Below are 20,796 nucleotides of genomic sequence, written 5' to 3'. Positions count from 1 at the left end.
CTTTTACTTTTTGCAGTTTTAATGATTGTGGGTTACTGGTAAAAAGAAAACAAATTCAGTGTCTAAAAAAATAAAATATCACATTAGACCAATCTAAGCACAAATGTCAGGCTTCTGAAATGTCTGCGCACTCAATATTTAGTTGGGCTCCTTTTACATGGATTACAGCATCAATCCTCCGTGCTACTGCAGCATCTGGCCTTTGGGGGTTTTGGATTAATTAGCTGATTAGGGCGTGGCACAATGAATTTCCAATAATGACCTTTTTCACAGTATTCAAATTTTCTGACACTCCATTTTGGGTTTTCATAATAATCATCAAATAAAAGAAGCAAAGACTTATATTCTATCACTTTACATGATTAATATATATATATTATATGAGCTTCACGTTTTGAGATGACTGGCAAGAAATATTGCACTTTTACTGAAAGTGACACACTACCTGGTATATAAGACGAGACCGATGACATCATTGACACCTTGTGTTGTCGTGGCCGAGTGGTTAAGGCGATGGACTAGAAATCCATTGGGGTCTCCCCGCGCAGGTTCGAATCCTGCCGACAACGGAATTCATTTTACTTTTTTTTTTTTTTTTAATACCAATCGTGTTAAACTTACACATTTGTATGACACCATTTCATCTGTTTTCTGATTTTAATCAATCAACAAATTTATTTTTCATGATAAAATTGACAAACAATCTTAATATTTCAAAAACTAAAAAACATTTATGTCTAACTTAAATACACCACCCTCTCTTCAGTCAACATGAGGGAAAATATGGCCACCCGAAAACGAGTATGAATAAAATAACTCCTAATACCTAAGGTTATGGGTTTCTTAGAGCTAACTAGCATATTTATTAAATTTCCAAATGAATAGTTTTGTCTCTACTTTGGTAGAGACTTGTTGCATGGCAGCACTTTTCACTTTCGACAAAACAAAGAAGCTGTGTTTTTCCGGCTTTCCTTAAGAAAAAAAAGAATCAGATATTAGAATGTGATTACTTTTATACATCATACCAACCAGGCATCATTAAGAGATGTTTACAGCCAGGCTCCACTAGATGGAGCTGTAGCAGTAGTAATTACTGCCAACTTTTGCAAGTACTTTAGGACCAATGTGTCATATGGCAAAGTGAAGCAAACCAAAAACACATAAATTAAACCACATACTGCTTTATATTAAAAATTTAAAACTTTATATAAATTTTTAGCTTTGTCTTTTTTTTTCTTTGTTTTTTTAAATGAGACACCAAAGATATTGTAGTGGTCTAATCATGTCTTTAAGTAAACAGGAGCCAGCCCATACACTGGTTTGTGAGCATTCAATAAAATCCTACAAATCCAAAGACCAATTCTTAGCAGGTGTGTTTAGGAAACTGGTGTTCATGTTTTCACACTCCTGTTATCAGGTGGCCATGATTAGTGTTTTATGCCAACTTCAATAGCAAAAGCCCAAAAATGAATCTGTCGTTTCTCAGTCAACTTGACTAAAATTCTTTTAAGCTAAGTTACAAGTTCCATCTTAATCCATAACAGCTGCAATGAAATATTCAACAAAAATACCATATTTTTAATGAAAAATACTTTCGATATCACCTAAATAGCAATGAAAAATAAATCTTGGATAGAAAATGCAAAAGAATTCCAAAAAGAAATGATAAAATTATGTTTTTTTTTTGTAGTGTCACAAACTGGGCTGCTGTTAATGATGCCGTGCCGTGACCTTAAACTAGCAGTTTGTGCTTGAAAACCTTCCAATTTATCCAAAATAAAACGATTCAGAAGCGGTTGTACTACTTCTTAGTGTGCTTCGTGTTCTGGATTATGAATACAAGGCAAAAGAATTATGAACCGGATTATGAATCCGGTTCAAGTGTTTCATAAAAATGTGCTGCATGTGGTTTTGGAACTATCACACCATTAATGCCTCTTGTCATCTCTAAAAATCTCTATCTTTCTACTTTAGTTTACAAAACACAATATTAATACCACGGCTTCCATTTGTGAGAAACACAAACATTGACTTTCCGGAAAGCCACCATGTAGGATTATCCTAAAATCCACAATCTGATGGATTAGGAATTAGTAGAAGTATATGAGATTACACATTCAGCATATTTAATTTTTTAACCCTTCACCTGATGTGTTGTCCATTTTTCTTTCTCAACTTCTTAACAGCAGGATACTTTGTATATGCAAATAAAAGCTGCAGATATTATACAGCCATTACTCAGGGTTTAGCTCCGGGTTTAATCTGCCATTACAGATAACCTTCATTCCCTGTTATATAATGTAAAATGTCACTTTGCCATATGCCTAAATATTACTCTATCATAGAGATTTGATTGCGCTTAAATTGATATAAATATTTATAGGTGTGGGTCATACTGCCAAAAATTATATCACTATGTATATTTTTAGATACCACGATAACGATATCACAGAAGATACTCCGTATTTTCTGACTTAAAAAAACAACAACAGATTTAGTCAAAAAAAGTGTAACATCGTAGCCGTTTTTTGTTTGTTGTTTTGTTTGCTTTGTTTTTTTCCCGTTCCTTTGCAAACAGTCCCCAGAATAAAAAAAAATATATTTATATGAAGCAGAAGGGACCAATACAGCGCGCAGAAGCAACTTAAAATAAAAACGGGGTTCTTTATTATCCAAAAGAAATGTTTTCTTTTGCACAAATAATTTAAAAAATAAATTTCATGAGCAAAAATACAGTCTTTTGTTACGTTAACAGTCCGTAAGATACTAGTTTAAAGCTCCTAACCAACAACAGCTTCAACAAAATGGCGCATTAACAGCGTTGCTACAATACAGCTTCGCGGAAACCTGAAAGAAGTCCGTGTGAAAACGGCTGTGGCACCTCGACAGACAGAGCGACATTACATCAACGTCATTACTTACATTAATTACCGAAAATCCTTAACCTTACCTTTAGCGGCCGTAAACGTCGTCTTTCCCAACCAGTCTCGGTTCAAAACGGTCCTTCTCTTCCGTTTTCCCAGGTCAGAGTGTGCTAAACAAGACAGTTTTTTTCAACTTTCCGTATTTTCAGACGTCTCTCTGTTGGCAAAAACAAGGACTACAAAGAGTAGGTGACATAAAAGCAAAATAAGGTTTACAAAATAAATTTTACAGCTACCAATTTTTCACCTGGTTATATATAGATATTGACAAAATGGCACAATACGTTAAAGAAGTTATCCATCCATCCATCCATCCATTTTCTGCCGCTTATCCGGGTTCGGGTCGCGGGGGCAGCAGCTTCAGAGGGGAGGCCCAGACTTCCCTCTCCCCAGCCACTTCTTCCAGCTCCTCCGGGGGAACCAGCCGAGAGGCATAGTCCCTCCAGCGTGTCCTGGGTCTTCCCCGAGGCCTCCTCCCGGTCGGACGTGCCCGGAGCACCTCACCAGGGAGGCGTCCAGGAGGCACCCTGACCAGATGCGGAGCCACCTCAACTGTCTCCTCTCGAAATTATAAAGAAATTAAAGAAACTATAGAATAAATAAACATAAATATTAACCAATTGTGGCCCAATTTTTTTTAAAGTCTGAAATAAACTACTAAATGTAAATATAAATAGCCTACATACACAAATGAAACAAACTGCTGTGGTTGAAAAGAACATAAGTTTTACATGTTAAAAAGTGTTTCTCCCTCATGTTTTTTTTAAGAACTCAAACCTTTTGTGCAAAATTAAAAATGTTTATTTTTAGAATGGACGTATTACTTCTAAAAATTCTCAACACCAAAATATATGTCATAAAAGCAACTTGAAAAAGGTACAAGCCTGTGCTCACTTCATAATGATCAGGAACTTTGTACATTTTAATTTCTTCAATCTTTCTACGTTTTGATTTGTAGGTTTCTCGTTCCGGCAGCAGCATAACCTGCAGTTTGAAAGAAATCCGCTGCAAATGGCTTCCCATCGTTAAAAATGTCGAGTCTCCGTGTCAAACCCGCCAGTCCCCTTAAACAAGATTCAGCTTTCATGAAAACACCGCTGTGCTGACAGGAGCCGGTCTGCACAGCGGGAGTGACATTGTCAGGAAATCTGATGTTTTCTGGAGCCGCGAACGCATCATGATGAGATCAAGCGCTGCTGCGGGCTTTACGCGGCGTGAGAAGTTGGAACCACAGCAGGGATGTTGTTGGCTACAGGAGAACAGCTGACAGACACCGCAGGAGAAAAATCTAGACAACATTTGCCTCTTCTGTAGGTTCTCCTCTTTAGCATATATTTTTGCAATATATAAGTCTCTAACAACAACAAACACAGTGTCTTGGGTGTCCAAGAGTGCGGCACGTGGGGCCATTTGAGGGCTATGAATGATACAAATTTGTCTGATGCAGATGAAGACTTTTTTATTACTTAATTAGGACAAAACCTTTTCAAATAAGGAGAGACCTCAGTCACGTTTGTATTGCTGAGAATCGGCCAATTTTTCCCCAGTTTTCTTCAAAAATAAATGAGTAAATGAGTTGCCTTTCTTTCAATAAATAAATAATGCGAAACCCTTTTGACATTTAGGATCTACAATAATTCACACACACACACAAAAATCTTGACTATTTTCTTTGTTTAATTCAGATATTGCATGCTTGTTGTTATTTTTGAGTAGGAAACGAAATTACCAATAAAAGTTTTAATGTTTAAAAAATTTTTTGTTGATTTTGGCCCAGGTAATATAAAATTCTTTATTGTCTTCCTTAAAAAAACACGTAAGCAAAAAAGCAAAAAGATACAGTACGTCTGAACAGCTAAACAGAACTGCTCAGTAATTTGGATAAAGAAACATTTTACTTGAAATGTTTACGAGTCTAATTTTGCTACAAATTGAAACTTTGTTGTCACAAGTAAACTATCGGAGTTCATGACTTCCTTCAGACAGCTGCACATTCCATCTCATCCTGCACCCTCCCTTTTTTTCCCTCTGCCGAAAAAAAGGCCTGTTCCATCTTACTGTCGGAGAGTGTAGCTTTTCATGCGATGGTGGTATAGTGGTGAGCATAGCTGCCTTCCAAGCAGTTGACCCGGGTTCGATTCCCGGCCATCGCAATTTGCTTTTTGTATCATTTTGTCCATTTCTCCCCGGCTTCTTCTTTAATATAATTACTGATGCGTCATAGCCGTTTTTACCTGCGACTTAGACCAATGGCGTCACACGACTACATGGCGCTTGAGGGACACGCTGAGGCGCTCCTCATCACCATTACCCTCCCCATTAGCCAGACTTTGACATGGCTTTTGTCGTGGCATTAGAAAACGTTATTTTTCAAGCGATGAGCTCTTCTAAGCAAAGTTGAAATACTCGCTGTCTCCAGGAGATGGCGCAACCCAACAGAAAATATCAGCAGTTATCGTCAAATAAACTGCAATGACTTAACATAGTACTTGGCGTTATTCTAGCCTGATGCAAGCTAGTGTATGAGCAATAAAACACACGTTTGGTTTCAGACAACAGCACATTTTTAAAAATATTTTTTGAAAACATACCTATTTAAAACTTACAAAGATCAGCATAGTGAGCTCCAGAATGTGATTAACCTGATAATTACAAAAGAAAATCAAATGGCAGCACTAATTTAAGACAGAAATGATAGATACAGCTAAGTGAGTGCACATATCTCACTTATTCTGTAAGGGAAAACACTTTTTTTTTAAATTGCCTCTTCTGATCCACAACCGGCATTTACTTCTGGCGGAAAGGAGAAGACGACAGGAAGTGGTAGAAGGATGACGACGCGGCATGTTTTCTTAACGACTTGTCGCGTGAACAAACTTATTCACGTGTGATTTTAACTCGTATTTAATAAAAACATGGCAATTGTGAAATTGGGTATTTTCAATATTAGTGGAACATAGACAAAGTTTTGCGCACAATTGTTTTGGAAATGGAGCTAATGCGGCCAAGACTGAAAGGGAGAGGAAGGAGACTTTTAAAAAATAAATACATTTGGAACGACTCCTATAATATTGAATAGTGAATATGGACCTTACCAAGCTCCGCCCAGAAACGCCCCTCGACAGTCCCACGTGACTGCATTGCTCACAAACAAAGCCTCGCGGGACTTTGTTTCTATGTCTAAACATGGCATATTTCGTTTCAACTGACTCTCTACAGAGTATTTCTGAATCGATTAGTGTTGGATTTCTGCCGGATTTTCAAAAAATATCAGCCATGACAATGGACAGAGGAACCAACAAGTTCATATCATCTATTTTGGACGACATCAAGGTGTTTGAGCCATTGTGAGAGTCACAGCTAAATGCTACCGATCGATGAGGAAAACCGCAGATCCTCACACCCTCAGCATAAATATAGCTGTGGACAAGATCACTGATGCCTACTGTTCTTGTAAGGTAAGTCAGGCATTCATGGTTTTTTGAAATGACTGATTTCTGTTATTTGCAAATGTTTCAGTGTGCCTACGCCTGATACTCGGTACTCGGTGCTAGCGTGGCTAACACGATTACAGTTTAGTAAAAAGCCTTTTCAGGTGAAATAAAATATTTAATGTATGTCAGATACGGTACACATTGCATATTGATCTGTTCAGCTAACGTAAGGCTGTAACAGACAAGCTTCAGGATGTAGAAGTTGTATCGGTACTGCCATTATGCTGTACTTGGCTAAAAGGTTTTCATAATGGATGTGTTTATTATTGACTTTATTTTTTTCATTCACTAAAAGCAAAGAAAGCAAAGCAATAATACTTACGCCAGCATTCAATCCTTTGTTCTTATTGATCACACGACGGTTGAGCTGCGGTTGAGCTGCAAATGCGGTCATGCACAAGCTTTAATCCAAGCAAGGCTTTCCATTTCAGATTTTGGAAATCTGTGAATTTTAGTTCCACAAACACGATCAGGATACCTGACATCGCCTGTACAGATACCCCACTGACGGAGAACCATTTTTTTCCGAGTCCTGACGCAAAAACTTTCTGTCGGTCTGGTAGTCCACAATGTACATTAGCATGAGTTTGTGAGACGGTAAGGCACGTGATAGCTGAGCTGTGACGTAAAATGGGCATTAGCCAATGAAACGCAGACCCTGTGGTAAGGTCCATTGGATCACACTCCTGCTTGATCTACTCTGCTTTATATTACCATGTAAGATTTAATCCCTCATGTATGATGCAGAATGCTGCTTATAGGACGTATGATTGGCAGTGGAGTCATGTTGAAACATTTCTCTGTTGCTTCAATCATGTGAAATAAAAGACAACAAAGTTTTAACCTCCAAATAAAAGAATAAAACTAGACTAGACTGTAATATTTAGATATGCTGGAAAAAACATCACAAAAAGCTGAAAAGTCAAATGTCATTTTTAAAAGTTGCTGTATTCAGTTTACTTGCCTCATGTATAAAAGTGCATAAAAGATGTAGCATTTAAAGGCTTCTCCTTCCACATTAACAGCTTCATCAGAAATAATAAGTCATGTTGCATATAGGCTGCAACGCTTTGATGTAAACGGAGAGCAATCAAAGCTCCACCTACATGTTTTCTGAAAGTGTTCAAAGCAATGATTCAGCTTTTTGATGCTCTTTTAAATACGGAGCTGCAGCCAGTGGGGGAGGAGCGGCGCTGTCAGCCGTATTCTTAATTGGAATTTTATCATGTTTATGCTTCTTTTATCTCGTTTTTGATTGAAACCAAACACACTCCAGGCTTCTGTGACGTGCAGCATTCAAAGCTCGCTCTCTTTGTAATGCTCATATTTAGACAGTGGTGCTGTCAGTCCAGGTTTGTCTTATCTAACAGGCATTTAGACTGAATTTATTAAGAAGACATCTCACATTGCAGCAGTTTTCGCTTCTCTGCACGGACGGAAGTGCATTTATTGGACATCAAAACATGTTATGTTAGAAATGTAGTCGGAGAGGTCAGGTTTCTAACATGGCGACATTGTTCTCAATACTTCTTGCAACCATTATTTTAAGCTTTACTTCTCATAAACAAACACCACTTTGAATCACTCTGAGTCTCAAAGAGAAGGGTCCCTACAAACAGAGGAGACCAAGGAAAGACAGACCTTGAATCAACCAGAGAGGTCTGAGGAAAGATGGACCTCCAATCAACCAGGGAGGTCCGAGGAAAGATGGACCTCCAATCAACCAGGGAGGTCTGAGGAAAGACATACCTTCAATCAACGAGGGGTCTCCATGCATAGCCTGGCTCAACCTTTGCGCTGACCCACACTCAGGTTGCAAACAGAGGAGTCCACGCAAAGCCAAACCTCCACACAAACATGGAGGTCCAAGGAAATACAGACATCCATGCAATCAACCTCCACTGGTTGCATGGAGAGTCTTCATGTTGGCGTTGGCACGAAGGCCAAGCTAAGCCCGGCTCGGCCTTTACACCAACCCACACCCAGGTGGCACTAACCTAGGTCACTATCCAAGACCAGGTTTTGCTAACACCTTGCATTATGAAAATTTGAGGCTTTGCAATATTTGGCAAAGCCTCAAAACACTTTATATTATATAATATTCATCATCTAACATACCTGTGTATGTTAGATGATGGATGAATATTTGTTAAAAAGCTGACAATAGAATACAAACCAGAGAATTTGTGAAAATTCATTTGGCTGTGCTACTGTTCAACCACTACTGAAACAACCAATCAGAACCAAAAAGCAAACTTTTGATTCTGATTGGTTTCTAATGTGTTGAATGTGTCTCAGCACATTCAACACATTAGACTACTAGTGTACTGAAGCTATGCAATTGGCAGAAAAAACAAAATTATATCATCATTATTCATAGAATGATTAAGAAAACAAAATTCTATACAGGCTTGTCAAAACTATTTCGACACATATTAGAGCCCAGACATTTTCCATAACCCAAACCAATACTAGTCTATTCCTAACATTAACTAAACCTTAATTCACATCTTACCTCTAAACATTACCCCTGACCAAAGCAATGAATCCATCATATTAGGACAAGTCTTTGGTCCTAATATGGTGGACCTAATATGACACTGGACATATAATGGTGCGTTCACACCAAACACATTTTGACCGTCAGGTGCATCTGGTTTACATTCAAACTCCATGTGGAGGCGCGTCGAGGGCCGTTGCGGCGCTCTTCGAGCGTCTAGCGTGGCGCCATTTGAACCGTTTGACATGTCCAGCGCATTAAATACTTCACATAGACTTTTAATATAAAGCAGACTCGACTGATGCTCAAAACGTGTTTGGTGTGAATGCACCATTAGAATGTTTAGTTCCTATGGTAACAATGACATCATCAGTGAGTGTAGCACACAGACTGTTTTTTCAGACCTGGTCCTTATAAGTTAACTTGTAGGTTCCTGCAACTGCAAAGTTATGAATCTTCTACAGGAGCATTGAAATTATTTGAAGGCACAGAATCAGCCTAGTAGGTTCACATTTTCAGGTGAGAGACTCACCTGGTGTAAAGTTAATTTTTCAGTACTGGAATTGCACCGAGGATAAATTACTTTAATCAAAGCATGTCATGAATATATGCAGTGGCGCAACTACACATTATTCAGGTGGATGCGAAAACATAGATCGACGCCCCCCGGAGGGAAGGAACGTGAGGGTGAAGGAGCGACGCTCGTGGCCCGTCGTGTTTTGGGTTAAAAATGTTTAAAGTTGACAGAAAAAGAGCAAAAGTGTGCCCATCATTTCAGACCCAGCGTTCTAGCTTTAGATTGCACAGTTGGACTTGTCCAGGAGCACATGTGCAATACTTAAGTGCTGATATGGTTCATCACAAAAATGCAACAACTGAAGGTTTTACCAGGTCCATCATCATCATAGTTTTATGGCTGACCCAGTTCACTAGAACAACACAACTACTAAACCTGATACACAACAAAATGCAGACCGAGACTGATGACTATAAGCTTCGCACATGTGGTTCTTACTCACGGTCCGAATAAAAATAAAAAAGTCAGTGGGTAATTGTTTATGTCTCAAAATTTTCCAACCTTCATACTAAGGATTTTAATTCACACTCAAAAATTCAGAGAAAAAATAATTTTATGTAACCAAAATATGAATAGTCACAGGAAATGTGTATTCTTCCCACAATGCATTGTGAGAGCTCTCACTGAGCCTGTTTGTGAGACTACTCACTGCCTCTCTCGGGGACCCGTTGCTATGGTAATTAATTATCTGCACCTGGACTGGCTCTCTCTGTCAGACAGTATGCTGGAGACAGTTTCTATACTTGTGAGACACCGTTGGTCTCAAGGACCCTGACAAAACACCATAAGCCCTAGCAAAATTTTGAAAATATTTTACGGGAGCAGGCATGTGTATTTCTGTCATGACCGACTTTGAGATCAATAAGGTGAGATTTGTGCCTGTGAGGGGGCGTTAAAAAGAGTTTTGGAGTCAGACCTCCACTATGCTGTGTATGTGTTTCAGAGAGAAAGATTACTGATTCTGTGAGACACTCAGCCTCGATTTTTCTCGTTTTTCTCAATTTATGTCATCATTTTTACTCAGAATCCCACTAAAAGTAATAGCTCCCTTCTTGGGATCAAGCTGAACGTTTTGATACCACTTTTGTGGGGGTGCACGCAACGGTTCGGACCGCATTAACGGTGACGTAAGAAAAATAAATAAATAAAGAGTCCTCTTATTATGTGTAGAACAATAGGTTTCTGCCATGCATTGCATAGCAAGCCCCAATAATCATCTCTTATAACCTTTGGACAGTTCAAGTCAATTTTAAAAGACAGAGACATCAGTTCATTTGGCTCCTGTAACTGCCCCAATGTTTAACACTATGTCTCTCGTTTGCGTGATCATGTGCGTTGGTCTGATGCTGCCGTTTGGCCATGCCACTTTTGGAAAAGAGGTTTTAATCTCCATTGTGTTCTGCCTCCACCTAAGTTGTTCGAGGATTTGGCAACCCGCATCCAACTCTGCTGCTCAACTAATAAATACATTTCCCTTACAAATGTAAATAATCATAAACAGGCTTTTCAACGATGACAGACTTGTTGCCAAGAGACAACAAAGAAATAACCAACTGAAACTATCTACCCTTGCCTTGTTTACTACTTACAGATATATATTTTGGTAGGGTTGCAACATTCTTTCAAAAGTTATTACACTAAATTAAGTTCTTAAAAGTGTGTCATTGTTAAAAAGTGTTTTTGAGAACTCAAACTCTTTGTAAAAGACACAAAACATTAACACACTGACAAAACATTTCATGCAAAGACTTTTATTTATGAACAGTCTGTAGCACAGGTACAACAGCACAGATTTGTCTCGATTTCTGATCAGCCTCAATAATCATACCAAGTACGGACAAATACTGTGCCTCCAAAAACACCTCCGTCTTCACAATAATCTAAAAATACCTTGTTCTGTTTTAAATATGTAGCTTAACATTTTGTAAAATAAAATATACATTGTATGAAATATAACAGTTGTTTATTGGATAGACTATATTGTACCAAATGCAATTATTATATTCAAATACACCTCCTCTGTGACTTGTTGCGATATTACATGCACCGAAATAAAAAGAGGGGGGAAGGGAGAGATGCGCCACTTACAAAAAAAAAAGCTGTACATACTTCTGTATGAAAATAGAAAATATCAAAGCGGGATGTGCACCAGTTGTCTAGATTATGTTACAAAGACGTCGCGGTACAAAAAGACCTACGGGGATGAACCGGATAACGCCTCACCTGGAGCACGGAGGTGCAGGAATACTGAGCTAGAGACCGGACCGGCACGGAACATGGTCATGAACCATCGACAGAGTTGCTTCCACGCAAAGCCTCACGCCGGTCCAAACAGGTTTTACCACACAGTTTAATACAGCTGGATCACAGAGTGATATGGTTGCACAAGCAAAGTGGATAATAGCATTTTAGACTTGAACTTTGCTGGTTTAAAAAAAAAAAAAAAAAAATCCAATGCATAGCATAAAGTTTGGTTTGGCATGTTTGTCAAAAATTTTTTTCTATTGCTAACCAACTGCCAGTTCTACCCGCAACTTTTACAATACTGATATGTCAGCATCAACTTATGAAACAAGCTCAGATACCGTGACTATATTCCAACAGCAAGATTCTATACAGCATCGTTACTAAGCGTTAGCTTAATAATATTATTGCCTAAACAGCTTCACATGTCTTATCTGTTGAGATGAGAAGGAGTTGCTGCTGCCCAAACTGGACAGGTTACACACAGACGAACATCTTCACTGAGACAGTGTGTACAAGGCACACTGCGATCTGTAGCGCTACATCTATGTCTTCCCACAAAAAGACAACACAAACGCAACAAACTGACGAGGAAAATCTCAACAGTTCCAGTCGGAAGTTTGCATAAACCCATCGCGGGCTTTGAATATCATAGCACTTTTTGGGCATTTAATGATTTATTGTAGCCAATCTATGGAATATTTATGCAACATACAGATTCAAACATTTTTAAAAATAAGAAAATAAGGTGCATAAGTTCTATGCCGTCTTTGTTTGGCAACACTGAACGGAAAACCAATACTAAGAACAATGGAAACGTCCAAGGGTACAACCAAGTATTGGAAAGTTTTCGGAGTAATTTCTACACAACTAGGGGTGCTGTGGTGCAGGGGTCAAGCATAACCCACATATGGAGGCCTCAGTCCTTGATGTGGCCGTCGCAGGTTCAATTCCCGGCCTGGTGACCTTTGCCGCATAGTCTTCCCTCTTCTCTTGTTACCCACTTTCCTGTCAATTAACTATCAAGTAAAGGCCACTAGAGCAAACACCTTTAAAAAAAGAAATTCCCAACTACACAACTGGACATTGTAAGACCATTTGTTCAAACATATATATTTAATTTGTGTGTAAGTTATTCGGATATGACTCCAAATCAGTTTGCCGTGTCACTGAACCCCTCAGACCAAGGAAAACTGGTCAGGAACAACCCAGACACCAACAAAACTCAAACCTGCCATTAGCTGGATATTGCTGTACTACCGGTGCAACTGTTGATAGTTGAAAGAGTTTTACATTACCACTGATTAAGAGGTTACCAAGCAGTAATTAAATCAGTCTGCATATTCAACACCTTCAAAACATGGCTGTTTGTTGTCCCACTAGTTCCTCACATAAACAAATCAAATAAATTCTGGAGAATTTTAGGGTCAGACGAAAGACGTTTCTATTGCAAATGTGGGCAAAACTTTGTCAATATCGCTAAATGTTGACAAATATTGTGAAATTGTGTTGAAAAGACACAATTTTTGAAACTGAAATGTTTTCATTGACTAAGAAACACAAAATCACACGTTAATGTTTATTCACACAATATTCATAAAACATGTTACCCCATCATCCTCCTACCACTTCCTGTTTTCTTCTTCGTGGTTTGTGCCATGGGCAACATCTGGTTGATGATCATGTGATTCATGATGGGAGAAAAGTATTTCTATTGCAGTTTTGCTACTGCCAAATAAAAACACCTCATCCTAGCACCAAAACCTTTTATCAAAAATGTTTTTGTTTTTTTTAAATTGCCGTGTTTCCATTAAGTGAAAATGTCAAATTGCGCAATTATACGGTCAATGGAAACACAGCTAGTGACAAGCTACTGACAAGGTGAGGCTTTTAAACCTGAATACATTGAAACAGCTACTAAACATAGAAGGGGCAGCAACACGATGCGGCTGCTCTGCTGCCAGTGGTTCTGGTGTGTGGAGAAAGAGAGGAACTTTGAAATTCTACAAATGTACCTCAAACAACTAGACGATTGAAACTTGCTGACAGTAGCTTGACGCACCAACACTGATTCTGGAATGGGAAAACGATGGCTACCAATAAACGTCTGGAATGTCCTAACCTCAATTGGAAAACAACCATTGCTGAGAAGAGGCCAAAGTTATGCCAGAAACGTGGCAAGTTTCTGCTTGAGGTAAATTTAACCAAAAGTTAAATGGTTGTATACGAGCCTGAAAACATATAATTTGACCCTTTTACTCAAACCCAGGCATCTAAATCCCTTTCTATAGTTATTCCCTGCTGGTGGAAAACCTGGTTGAAATAAATCATTAAAAGCCCAAAGTTAACATGACCTGGATGTAAACTTCTCAGTGGAACTGCATGTACAGATCTCTTAATGCCACACATTACGCATGGAATGATTATTTTATTTTATTTTTTGGAACAGTATGCGGTTTAACTAAAGACATTTCTAACACAGTGAGGCTGCTGATGCTGAGAGCGAACAAAGGGGGATCGCTCTGAGCGTAATCTCCGAGTACGTGAGGAGATTACCAGGTGTTTGGGAATAACACGGAGCCAATAATCTCCGCAGTGCAAATCTAACACTTGTACCTAAAGGTAGAGCTTCAAAGCAAATGAGATTAGCTCCTTGAAATAGACTTTACTACTGGTATTATGCCCTGTATATGACGACTATATTGCTCTTGAGTGAAACTATTCAAGGACCACAGTGTTTCTCTTTGCAACCCAAACTCTTTTAGTACATTCTCGATCACACACGTCTAGGAGGGGGTGAAAAACGATTAGGAGTTTCATTACTGCTCATACACGTAAGGATTACACTTTGAAAAACAAATCTAATCTCTCAACATAGATAAGAAAATATACATTTCAATTTATTGTCTTAGATTGATTTTTTTCTTTATAATCTTAATAAAATCTTATAACTCTTTTATTTACATTTGGTGTAGGTTAATACTGATTGTAATGCAATACTGTCACCTTGTGTGTGTGGGTTATTTTTTTTTTCTGTTACATTTCTTTTGCTCGCTCGATAAACAGAAGCACTCTTACATTCAGGTTTCGACACGGAAGCTCCCAGGAAGTGCAGACGGGAATCAACGACACATTCTTCCGAAACGGAAAGATGACTTCTGAGAGGAGGAAGTCCGCTTGCTTGAGAACGTGAACTAGTTTTAGAGGCAAAGACGATGGGGTGACAAGTCTGATACGACCTAAGGAACCAGCACCCAGCTGTAGCTTTTATTGGCTGTAAAAATGCTCTGGCAGCACCAGGACGGTCGGTTCTTGGAGATGTTGGAAGGAGGCGGGAGGGAGAGCCGACTGAGCTACGAGGCGAGATGGAAGTCTTTGTCGGTGGTAAAAAAGCTGTTAACAGGAGAAAGACAGATTTCCACAGTGGTGAAGGCAGTGGTTGGAGGTCACACCCTTTCTACTCGACTGGGGTCGTATGAGTCTGATGAGAAAAGGAGAGAAAGAAGAGATGAGACGGCGTCCCTGAAAACGAGGGCTGACTTTCAGCAAATGGTTCAACAGTATTTGCTTTGTCACACAGAGAGAAAGAGAGAGACAGAGAGAGAGAGAGAGAGAGAGAGAGAGAGAGAGAGACAGAACTGGAGTCACCACCTGGTCAGATTGGCTCCAAGAGTCATCTAAAAAGATCAGATTTGTTATTATTTCATTTCATCTACAGAAATGTGTGTGTTTCCGTTTCATGCCAAGGCTAACTCGGTAAAACGTTGGAGAAAAAATGAAACAGGCACTGCCAACTATGATTCACTTTTCATGGTAGCAAATATTAGCAGGATTCAGGGCCTGTCCACACTAACCTGAATATTATTACTCCACTTGCTTCTGGGTTTAGGTATACAGATCCAGAGGCTTTCCAAAGTAAAGGTTTGCTATGATGACCTCAATGATGGAATGTCAAAGGGGCCAACATAGAACATGCCCACCGGTTTTTCTGTTTACCTTTCCACATTTCCCTACATTAGCCAAGAAGTGGTTTAGCTAGGCTCAGCATCTTTGTTTGAATTTTAAAACATGGTGGACCTCTGGTATTCGCAATGACTAAGGACTACACCCACCCATGAACTCACAAAATACTTGAGATTACCTCTAGAAACACTCTGAACTGCCTATTTTACAGTCTAGTAGACAGGTGTTGAACCCGGAAGGGAATGCAAGTTTTTGACCGCTGTGGCAGTCATTGGTAATGCTGTTGTCGTGTATCTCAGAGTTACTGGATTTGTGCACAAATGGTTTCATCTGAACAGAATAAATTCTGAATTTGCTTTTCAAAAACAATCCCTGGGATTGACTTTACACACTACCACATTAGCTGCTCAGTGTGTCATAACAAATCAGCAACGGATCAACACTTAACTAGTGCAGTATTAAACTGTCTAGTATACCCCTAATTGTCAAGCCGCCAGGCAGCAGGACAATATTCTGAAGTACACAAGCAAAACCACCTCTAAATAGCTTACCACAATGGGAAGGCTTTCGGACTGGGTCAAAGGTTGGACTTGAATATGACTAAGAAGCTATGGGATAACTTCAATCAAATAAGTTCACGCTTTACATTTTATTGAATAAAAACAATTCTGCAAAGAGGAGTGGGCCAACAATCCTCCACAGTGATATAAAAGGGCCAGGTTGGGTTGGGGTAGAACTTTCCTCTTAACATTTTTGCAGCACTGTATAACAGTGACTGCATGAAAAAACAAGCACATTTCCACAGCCACTAATAATACGAGACTGAATGTCAGGCAAAGGAGTAGGACAGATGGCAGTCACTACTTCTGCAGGAAGGGCATTGAACCTTTGGACACTTTACTAACTCAATTAATCTAAAGTAGGTCTGGTGATGATGAAGCTATTTTTCAGGATGACAGTGCATCCACCCAAGCTGCTAGGCAAAGAGCACTGACATTTTTCTTGACATATAACTTAAAGAGAATGGGTATTATCTTATACATGTAAAGTAACAAATATGACATGTTTACGTTTTATATAATGGATGACTCACTATGATGGGGACATGTATGTATGAAAAGCGATAATCCTTTAATGATTTTCACACCCACCTGAGACAGAGAGCATTTCCTCCTCCTCCACATCGGAGGTGCCACAGGTTCCGGTACTGAAGCTCAGTGGTAGAGTGATTTCCCTCTTGGGAACACTGCGAGGTTTAGGAAGCAGAGGAGGCTTCTGGAGCTTGGTACGCTGCTTTGGTATTGGTAACTTTCCATCCTCTGCATGTTTGGTAGCCTCAGCTCTACAGACCAATGCTTCTGGTACGTTCTCCGAGGTGTTTTCAACATCTTCTACAATTCTCAATTCCATCATTCTTTCCTCAGCTTCTGGTTTAAAATGCTCTTCACTTATCTCACTGCTTCCCTTTTGTCCAGTTTCACTGGTCATGTCATATACCTCCTCTAAATGTCTTTGCTCTTCCCTACAGAGTTCATCAGCAGCTTCTTTTGGTTCATCACACTTAACTAAATTGACACATTCATCCTCTTGACTTATTTTTCTATTCTCTTCCTGCTCCTCCTTCTCAACACCTTGCTGTGCAACATTCTCCCTTGTCTCGTTACAAACTTTCATTGTTAGATCTTCTACTTCTTTAGATCCTGGTTCCTGTACAGGCTCTGGACTTTTCAGGCTAAGGCGTCTTATTCTAGACACAGAGTCCAGTTCTTTAAGACGGGCCATTCTTTCTGTAGTCGACCCAGTCGAAGCAGCAGCAGATGAAGCTGCAGAACAGTTCAGCTTATCTTGCAGAGATTCAATAAATTTGCATGTTCCACCTCTCCCTTTCTTCTCCCCACTACATATGCTCAGTGATAAGATCTCGTCTGGTGTGACAGGTAGGGACAGAGGAAGCTTACTTGGTGGGAACTCGGGGAGGTCTAGAACTGATGGAGTTTCTGTATCCTGGTTCTGCTGGCCATCATTGTGGTCATTTGTGTGCTTTAGTCTATCTTCGTCCTCTTGCACCACATTAGACCCTGTCTCCTTGATCACCTCCATATCTGCTCCCTGGACGATCAGGGATTCCTCTTGGACTTGCACAATCGCTCTTGTTACTTGCTGTGTTTCTTCATTTGAACTTAGCTGTTTGTCAACCAAAGCAGTGTCCATTTCAGTCTCGTCGTCATCAGACAGTTTATCTTCAACACATAAAGCCTCAACTGGAACAGCAATACCCAAGATCCTTGCAGCCCTCTCCTCTATAGACTCATTTTCAGGAATTCCTTTTGCAAATTTCACCTCATACAGGTTGCTGAGGTCTTCCACAGGCAAAGCGTTAGCTTTTTCCTGAATAAGTAGGCTCTCTAAGTGCTTATCTGCTATTGTTGAGTCATTCTTATATGTTAGAGGTTCAGAGAGTGCATATCTTTCATCACTATCATCATCTCTAAACGCATAAGACACCTCCATTGTCCGTCTTGTAGTATGTAGCGAGTTGCCTTTTTCAGGCGATATGCAACTTTCCCTCTGTATTCCACAGACCTTTGACTCACTACCGAATGGTGAGAGGTCTGATTTAGAGTGTCCTTTCGAGTTACGGTCAAGTTCTTCTCTTGAATTGTGCTCAAAGCTGCCACTAGTTTTCACAAGAGCTGTCACGGATTGACTATGATTTTTATGACTGAGTGGAGATGGGACTGAAAGAGAGCGCTGCGTTGGCTCTCCAGGACCACCAGGAGTTTCTGTGTAGACAGTAAGTCCCACATCCCTCAACAAGGACTCTTGAGGAACTGGGATGTCCTGCCTGTAGAGATGGTTTGAATCACTGCAAGGGGGGACGAAGGACAAGAGAAAATTGTTGCTACGGGTTGGTTTGGGATGCGGGGATTGCTTACTTGTTAGTGGGATGTTATTGGCCTGTGGCTTGGAGAAAGTTCCACTCATTTCCATTGATTCTAGATCAGCACTAGAGGCAAAAGACTTTGATCGCTTTTTTAAATTATTGGGCCTTTCGATGTGCATTGGTGGGAGACTAATTGCTTCCCGACCTGGTTCTGGACCACCAGCAAAATGTGCTCCTGACTTAAAACAAGCCAGTCTTTCATCCACACAATCATTTTTAAAATGACTCACATTTGGTCTTTTGCTAATTGTATCTTCCATCTCTTTGTTAATAGTCTCCAATTCACCAATTGCGTCACAGGGTCGTCGGTTCACTGGCTTCAAGAGAAATTGCCCAAAGACCAGTTGTTCTTCACTTTCAGGTGGACTGCTCTTCTTAGGAGAAGATAACTGATATTCTCCCTGATTTTGTGTCTTGGTAGGAGAGGATGGGTCCTGTTGTGTGTGCTGAAGTGATTCTGTTTGTGTTTGGCTTAGGCTAAGACGGGAGAAGGCGCTGTTACTGGAAAGATGAAGGTTTTTTTGACCCGTCATTGGGTACCCATAAGAGGAGGCACGATCAGTCCCAATATCAAGATCCACAGTTGTATCTGAGGCTGAATGAAGAGCCTCCCGTTTCTTGGTAGGGCTTTGGTTTTCTGGACTTTTAAAACCTGTCACGGGTGAGCCTGTTTGAGTTTCCTGGTTACGGTATTGGTTTCCAGGCCAAGATCCACCATAGCCTAACTCTTTGTCCTCATTTGCTTGGAGTACCCAGGCGTCTATGACCTCCTTTCTTAAAGGAGCTCTTTTGTAATTCCTCATTGAGGACGTGCTGGTAGTGTGGTAGTGAGAGTAGCGTGACTTGATAGGTATCTCATTCACAGACTTGCTACGAATGTTGGGGCTTTCTTTGAGACCTACAGCAAAAGTGTCAGTGTTCGTAATGGTCAGGTTTGGCATTGCCTCATTATTGTTCTGATCAGCTGCTAAACCTTTGTTAATGTTTGTCGGCGTGTGAACGGGGACGGACACGAGGCAGAAAATGGTTTCACTCACTCTTCTCTTGGTGTTCCTTTGGATTTCTTGTCCTGACTCTGGAACAATTGTCTTTACTTGTGTGATGGTTTCTGCAAAGACCTGGTCCGAACTGGACCCCTGACGAGAAAAGGTCCTTGATAATGGGGGCTGAAAAGCTGAAGAGGGGGACAACGGAGATGGTAGAGTGTTGAGATGTCTGTTGTTGCAGTTTTGGTCAGGTGCTCGGAAGTTACTTATAGTGTCTTTGTGCAAATCACTTCGCCACCTTTTATTTTCATTGTCCACGTTGCTAGAAGACGTCTGGTTATTTTCACCTGCCAGTTTGGCAGAGATGAAAGGCCCCAGTGGCGGGGGCAAAAAGGCACTGTCGTCGGGTGCAGGCTCCGATACGGTGACACTGGGAAGCTCATTACGGATGTGGCGGATTTTGTCAGCGTCCGTCAGGGAGTTACCACCCAGAGCTGAGGAAATGTGACGAATGCGAGGATCATCAAAGGAGATATACTGAACTCCTCCTCCTGAATGCTCCTGGGTTGAATACACAGGGTAAAGCTGCTTCTGGGCGGATGCACTTCTGTCTCTGTGGGGACCAGGCCAGGAACAAGCTGGATGCCTGATGAACCAATGAGATCCATCGGGAGCCACTTGTATCTGTGGATACATATCCCCTCTGTACCTAAAAGTTAAAGGAACAAAGAAAACATGAAAATCAAAACAACGGTTTTATGAATAGATGCACTTAAATAAGTATGTAGCACTATTCTGCTGCATATTTAGACATATAAAGCATCAATAATTAAAGATTATTAATAAAAAAAAATATTTCTAGCTCAAATACCTGATAGGACCGCAGTATTTTTTTTTATCTTTATGCAATAAACCCACATTTTGTTACTGCTGACAATGTTTCCATCTGAATTAGTCGATTGAAATGACTGATAATTTGGCTCATAAGATATTTTAATGCAGTTTTCTTCAGTTGGACAAATAGAACAAGTTTCTTGCCTACTTTTTAATCTTAGCAGTTTGACATTTTATTGGCTTATGTTTCAATTGTCTGATGATTCACTTACATCACTTTGATACATGCATGTATTATGAGGAATGCGGCAGGAACTGGTCCAAAATGTT

The 20,796-nt window shown here is 40.0% G+C and overlaps 1 protein-coding gene and 2 non-coding genes across 5 annotated transcripts in view; 2 read left to right on the top strand and 1 right to left on the bottom strand.

The window, feature by feature from the left end:
* The first annotated feature begins 487 nt into the window (after positions 1-487).
* Positions 488-569, top strand: trnas-aga (transfer RNA serine (anticodon AGA)). The gene has a single exon. It is a non-coding gene; the product is annotated as a tRNA-Ser (tRNA).
* A 4,436-nt stretch (positions 570-5,005) lies between these two features.
* Positions 5,006-5,077, top strand: trnag-ucc (transfer RNA glycine (anticodon UCC)). Its single transcript has one exon. It is a non-coding gene; the product is annotated as a tRNA-Gly (tRNA).
* Positions 5,078-11,230: 6,153 nt separating this feature from the next.
* The window catches only part of jcada (junctional cadherin 5 associated a), a 33,580-nt gene continuing 24,014 nt past the window's right edge, over positions 11,231-20,796 (bottom strand). For all 3 annotated transcript variants that reach the window (XM_008438516.3, XM_017301959.2, XM_008438517.3), the window contains exons 4-5: positions 16,854-20,341; positions 11,231-15,220 (exon numbers count right to left, since the gene is read on the bottom strand). In XM_008438516.3, coding sequence (XP_008436738.1) covers positions 15,186-15,220; positions 16,854-20,341 — 3,523 coding nt within the window. In that variant the 3' untranslated portion in view covers positions 11,231-15,185. The remainder of the gene's footprint in view (positions 15,221-16,853; positions 20,342-20,796) is intronic.

Source organism: Poecilia reticulata, chromosome 20 (genome assembly GCF_904066995.2).
Source record: "Poecilia reticulata chromosome 20, P_reticulata-male-v2, whole genome shotgun sequence".
Taxonomy (NCBI): Eukaryota; Metazoa; Chordata; class Actinopteri; order Cyprinodontiformes; family Poeciliidae; genus Poecilia; species Poecilia reticulata.
The sequence above is the reverse complement of the archived record's forward strand: the minus strand, read 5'-3'. Positions and strand labels throughout refer to the sequence as shown.